Here is a 6,970-nt window from a genome sequence, read left to right on the forward strand (position 1 = left end):
CAACATTTTTACGAGCTGAAAAACTTGAGGTTTTGTGTGAAGTTATATATTAGTGAATTAATTGATGATTTCCAATACACTATTAAACAATGAATGAATGAAGCTGTTTGTGTAAATTATGGGCTAAAATGTTATGATTTTTCATATAAAATGTATATATACATGATATATGCCACTACTGTCACTTGAAATTCCACAAAATATTTGTTTTCTAAAAAAATGCAATTCTACTTTTTCAAACCTTTCTGCATTTCATGAAACCATATGGTTTGTCTTATTTTCCAGATTTTTTTTTAAACTTGAAAAAAGTAAGGAGTTTCAATACTGTATATAAAAAAAATTAGTGATCATCAATGGAAGTCCAAATAGATGATTGATAGGTAAATATTTTTTTTAACATCTTATAATAATTTCACATTAGCATGCAAGAGGAATTCATATTCCAAGCTAGGGCGAATCAATCATAAAGATTTTATCTTCATGCTCAATGACAAAGAAATTAACCTGCTCTGACCAGTGAAAATCACCAGTTTAGCTGAAGGGATTCACAAAAGAATACGCCTACATGAAGTCAATTAAAATGGTTAGAATCACCTATTTCATGTTCTATGGAGATACAAAAGTACTTTTTCAGTTCACTTTATGTCAAAACAATTACTTAAATTAAAATAGGCCTTCTATTTATAGTTTCTGAATCCAAATCCTGCAATTAAATGCAGTATATATTGTGTGTCGTACGGGACATGTTCCGTACGACACACACTGTGTCGTACGGGACAGCTTTTAATAGGACAATTATTGAAAAATGAAGGGCAGTAATTAGATCCTTATGGGATAAATCGATCACCCATGGGCCAAAGAAAGAAAAACTGATATTGTGAAATTGCATCATCAAAAATAAAATTATAGGAAAAACTTTTGCATTTTCATGTGTCGTACGGGACATTGCCAAAAATAGGTTCGGAAAAATCAGGGCTGCCCCCATTATGGAACATTAAAATGTTGTAGATATTATTTGGAACCATCAATGATACATTATTCCATTGACCCGCAATATTTTCAATCTTTGCCAATAATCGTTTCAGGCAGTGTTTGCACTTGACTATTTATTTAGCAAAATTATTGAAAATTGAAAATTCAATTGTTTCCCCCAAAAAAAATTAAATCTGACTTCCTTTTTGGTAAAAAACTCATAATTTTCATAAAATTTAGGTATCATAGTAAAATATTACACTACTTATGACTTATTGAAAGCATGTTGAAATTTATGATATTTTTGAAGTTCTATTGTGGAATCGCCCAATTTAGGGTGTAGGCAGGGGAGGGGTGGTGCATTGGGTGCACCCTCCCGCTGAGGCAGAGGAGTTCCGGCACTGGTAAGCGAAACGAATTTTGTACCCCTTCTTCTGCTTTCAACAGCTGTTTAGTTCACCGCCCCATCAGGATGTGCACCTCCCCATGCCCAAACCAGCCTAGCTACGCCCTTGAATAGATTACATTAGAAATGAAAACAGATCAATTAAAACAAACAAAAAGTTAAAGCTACGTTAGAGTAAAAAGCCTATACTTTTTGCCTACAATGATGAAAATGTTATTGCATAATTTATACCAGTGAAGTGACTCAGTTTTCGGTTTTGTTACAAATACCGGGGAGTTAGCAGCATAATGGGTAGAAACAGAAACTCAGTTATTGGTATTCTTTCAAATAATGAGGAGTTAGGAGCATAACGGATAAAAACACAAACTTAGTTCTCAGTATTGTTCAAAATAGTGGGGAGAAAGAAGCATAACGGGTAGAAACAGAAACTTAGCTCTCGGTAATAATTAAAACACAGTGGAGAGTTAGCTGCAGCTTAACCCTTAGAAACAGAAAGTCAGTTTCCGGTGGTGTTAGGAATAATGGGGAGTTATAGCACAATAAGCGAAATGAACAGAAACTTTTCTAGGAATGGTTACATTTTCCAAGCCATTCGATAGTTTTGGGATTTGATAAATAATGTTATGCCAGTAAAGCTCAGAAAACATGGATAGGCCTTTATAAGGTGTATAAAAATAATCTGCGATAAGAATTATTTTTGCATCCTGGTTTTGTAATCTTTGATCTTATAACATTCCATATTGCACTTTGCCTTCATATTACGTTACAATCTGATAATGTTCGGTAAAATATGATTATTATGCATCATGAATAAATCTCACTTGGGTTTTACAACTTATTACAAACAAATTTAAAATTGAATATTTAAATTTTCCAGCGTTGTATCAAACCAATATATTGGAACTAATTATTTTGTTCGATTGATTCGTGTTCATAGTCCATTATTCAGTTGTTTTGGTCGAGTTACAATCAGTAAATCAGCAAAGGTGTCTTTACATTTAAAGTTAATACAATAATTTTATTGTTAAATCCATTTCATTTATTCCACATTGAAGCTCTTTGTGAACTAATGAAACCCCTTTTTGTGGCAAAATGACGCAGCATTGTCGCCATATGCATTATTTAAACCGACTGTTAAATTTGATATTATATGCATAATGTATTAATAGAGAAAACAGAGAATAAATCATACCATGGGGAAGTGGTTGGATTATAAACTGGGTCAGAAAAATTCGGTCACCGGACCATCTTGAATATTGCGTAACAAATATTACTTTACATCAATTTAAAACCTAAAGCCGGCCCGTGCCCCCCCCCCTCCATTTGAGAGGCACAATTAAAATGTATAAATAATGTAAAAATGCCGTTGAAATAGAAGTGTGCCACCCTTCCCCATTTATAAGGGAAGACCTTTTTTTTGCTTGTCAATCTTCTTCGTGGACGAATTGTATACTTCATTTCTGGTTAATAACCTTTTTTTTTGCTTGTCAAATTTTTTTCTTGGGAATATATGCCCCTCCCCCTTGAAAAATCCTGGATCCACCCCTATCACCCAGATTAACAATTTTGTCAGTTGATGTGACGACCATTATCTGTTATTCAATACTAATAATACCAAAGAAATTATTAAATTTGGGGAGTATTTTACCCAATGCAAGCAGCATATTGTAAGGTTAAAAAATAAGCAGCAATTACTTTAGAATGGGCAAAATTTTCATCACACTGGATATAAATAAATATGCCCAAAAGTAACACGATGATGTCATATTCTTCTTTTTCTTCCTTCTTCTTTCTTATACTTTTCTCCTCTTTGATCTCCTTCTTTTTCTTCTTCATCTTCTTCTTATTTCTCTTCCCCCTTTTTCCTCTCCTTCTCTCTAGACTCTAATTTACTTTCACCATTGTCTTGTACAAGTGCTATAATATGTATACTATTTCTTCGACATTGATTGTGTTTGAAATTTAATGATAAATAAATTCTGCATATGCTAGGGTGGGGGATATTATATAGCAGCATACATACTTTTTATCACCATCCACATGCATTATGAATGTTAGGGATATTAAAGTAGCTGATTGTTCATGGAAAGTATTTTAATATTGTTATGATTATATTGTACTTTTCATCTTTGTGTATACTTATTGTTAAAGAAATTGGAAACCAAATTTCTTTGTATTCGTACATTGACCACTAAAATATTCTTCATATTTGTTAAATGTAGTGAACAGGGACTCAGTAAAGAGTTGTCCGTAGAAATTGTTAAAGGTCAAATCTACCCCAGAAAAATGTGGATTTGAATCAATAAAGAAAAATCAAAGAAGCATAAACTCTGACAATTTCATCAAAATCGGATGTAAAATAATGTACACCGAATAGGGTGTGCATATAACTGTTTGGTGAAATTAAGCAAAACTTTGAACCCTAATAAGACAGCCCCCCCCCCCCGACATTTTTCGCGATACATCCGCCGCGCAAAATGTTTTGACCGCGTCACTCGCTGACGTTTTACTTTCGATTTCTCGCGCAACTTTGCGACCAAAATTGCGACCCCCCGGGTACTCGGTTTGGAAATTTTGTGTACAAATTATATGCAAGTAGTGTTTTTAGTCATAATTCATAAATGTATCTATAATTTTTTCCTTTTACTGATTATAAATCAATTAATTTCGTCTTCTTTAAGGTCAAAATAAAGTCCCAAAAAATTTCCATTGAAAAAAACAATGAAAAGCAAAAAGTCGAAAAACAAGGAAATACATAACAAATTTATAAAAAAATAAAATGCATAAGAAAATTAATGTGATGTGGAAATCTTTTTAAAAGTACATTAGTTTGTTCAGATTCCTATAATTAGTCTGTGAACCAAAAATTAGCATTTTATGGGCATTATTTAGTTAATTAGAGCAAACCATATTTTGCGCATAAATGAGCATAATTAATTCGCAATGAGATTTTTTGCAGAATTTGATCTTATAGTTTTGTAGATTATGCCATGGTAAAGCCCCTTTCACAATTGACGTACGACCATTTGCGACCTTTTGGTCGTGCGACAGGCTGCAACAGGCATCAATCGCTAGTCATCTCATAAGATCGCACAGAGGCTTTCAGCCCCTTTCACAATTGGCGCCTCACTCGTGCGATAATTTTTTTTTCGAAAATATTTTTTCCGTCCTGTTGTAGAAGTGTTGTCTTTGAGTCGCAAGCAATATATAAAATCGTACGAGAGGTGAACGACCACTGCACCAGGATACAACAGTCGTGAGACGTAATCGTGCGATTATTTTCATGTTTCCGGGTGCAACAGTCGTACAACGGCTGTGCAACGGTTGAACGATGATGCGACCAAGTCGTACGACATATGCGTTTTGTAGCGCCATATGTCGCGCGACCTAGCGACCCGTTGTACGACTACTACAACCGATCGTACAAGGCTACGACCCATTGTGCGACACACCGCACCACCTGTCGCGCGAGGTGTTGGCCTATAAATACGACACGCGATGCGACTTTCTTCATTACAACCGCTGATGCCTGACGAGACGCTGCTACAGTGAACAAGACACAACCAAAATACAAGCATCGGCATGGCTCCAAAGAAGTCAAGGAAAAAGAGGAAAAATCAGCCTGATGAGGAGGAAGGGCCCCAGCCTATACCCGTGGCCGAGGAGAAAGCTACTGCTTCTGTCATAGCTGGTGATGAGGGTGATGAATTTGGTGAAGCCCAGACCGAGGATGATGAAATGCTGCAGGAAGGGGGCCAAGATCCACCAGCCGCCGCCAGTGATGAGAACAACGTGACATATGGCCATGCTACCTGCGGTATCACCAAAGCCATGGAGCAGGAGCTGGCCGAGTTTTTCGCTGACAATGAGTTCATCTACGACAAGAGCAAGGTGGACTTCAAAAACTCTAAGAAGAAGGAGCGCAAGTACATGGAGATGGCGGAAAAGCTGGGAGTCACCGGTAAGTAGTAGCTGAAAATATGCACATTCCGATTTATTGATGATGTTTATTAGTTAAACATGCCAATTTTTTGGATGTTGACTAAATTCTTGCTTCTACATTTTGTATATTTTCAGTGGCCGACATCAGACTATGGTATAAAAGCCAGAGGACCATCCTGGGGAAGATGAAGACCGCTGGAAAGAAGAGTGGTCAGAAGGCCATCGTCCTTACCCCCAGGCAGAGATGGGTCAATAACAACCTTGGTTTTCTGACGAAGCACATAGTCCATCGGTCACAGGGCTGCCAACTGGGCCACCTCAGTGGCCGAATTACTGAAGCCGCCTCCGACGAAGAGGGTTTAGATGAGGAGGGTCCAGATGCCAGCCAAGCACCCAGCTCCAACCAAGTCTCCAGCCAGGGGGCTGCACCTCCCAAGAAGAGGCAGAAGCAGAGGCGTCGATCCTGGGGGGGCAGGGGGGGGGGGCGATCGCCCCACCAATGAAAATATTGGGGGGGGGGCAAACATATCGTTTTGCCCCCCCCCCCCCAATAATTCTGCATGTGCAAAAAATAAAATAAGATTGTAATGTTACACAGAAATCAGCAAGCGAGATCAAAATACACAACTCGTTCTTTATTTAAAATCATGCTCAAAATGTCCGCTTTTCAGATTGGAATATATCAATTTTCAGCTCGCGCTTCGCGCTCGCATCATTTCTGTAGCAAAAACCCATACTTTTCATGATTAATAGGTGAATAGAATGTCCCGTTTTCAGTTCTAAGCCTCAAAATAACTCGCGGTTCGATTTGCAATAATCTTTTGTTGGATATATATCTTGTTCTTAATTAAAAACGTCCATTAGACTCAATTTTTTTCTGATCAAAATATCAAAATTTTCAGCTCGCGCTTCGCGCTCGCATCTTTTGTTTTTTAGATACCCATCTTAATCATTGGTACCAAAAATGCATAGAATATCAAGCTTGCAGGTCAGAATATAAAGAAATTTCACCTCCGGCTCTCGGCACTCGCATTATCTGTGTAGTGAGATATGTATCCTCATGACAAACAGTCCTAAACAGGCACCTTTTTCCTGTTATCAGATCAGTATACAAAAAAATTTCAGCTCGCGCTTCGCGCTCGCATTAATTTGTTGGTGAGATATGTGTCTCTATCTCATGAGTCATATACATATTTATATATAAATATATATATATTTGTGTGTGTGGGTGTGTGTGTGTGTATAGATATATATATATATATAGGCATATAAGGGTGTGTGTGTGTGTGGGTGAGTTTGTTTGTTTTGTGTGATCCAGCGCCTTTGGAAAGTTGATTCATGATTTTGCCCCCCCAATCTGAAAAATGGATCGACGCCCCTGGGCAGAAGAGGGGGTCGCCCACCGATGTGGACAAGGCCCTCCTGGAATTCATCAGAACATCCACCGAGCAGACGGCCATCCGGAGCCAGGTGGAAGCGGCACTCACCCAAGGCGCTGACGAGAGGCAGGCCTGGCTAGAATGGATGCTGCAGGCCGTCCGCCCACTCCCAAGACCCCTCTGGCGAGAGTTCACCAGGGACACTTTCAACTTGGTGAGCCGCTACCAGGATCGGGCGGACCACCTTTCCACCACCCCAGTATCTCGCCCC

General features: G+C 38.2%; 1 protein-coding gene across 1 annotated transcript; it reads left to right on the top strand.

Moving 5' to 3' along the window:
* Positions 1-4,960: 4,960 nt before the first annotated feature.
* Positions 4,961-6,081, top strand: LOC135153457 (uncharacterized). The gene is made up of 3 exons (XM_064096057.1): positions 4,961-5,339; positions 5,456-5,776; positions 6,074-6,081. The coding sequence occupies exons 1-3, from the start codon at positions 4,961-4,963 to the stop codon at positions 6,079-6,081; spliced, it is 708 nt and encodes a 235-aa protein (XP_063952127.1).
* The last annotated feature ends 889 nt before the right edge of the window (positions 6,082-6,970 follow it).

This window comes from Lytechinus pictus, chromosome 3 (genome assembly GCF_037042905.1).
Source record: "Lytechinus pictus isolate F3 Inbred chromosome 3, Lp3.0, whole genome shotgun sequence".
NCBI classification, from domain to species: Eukaryota; Metazoa; Echinodermata; class Echinoidea; order Temnopleuroida; family Toxopneustidae; genus Lytechinus; species Lytechinus pictus.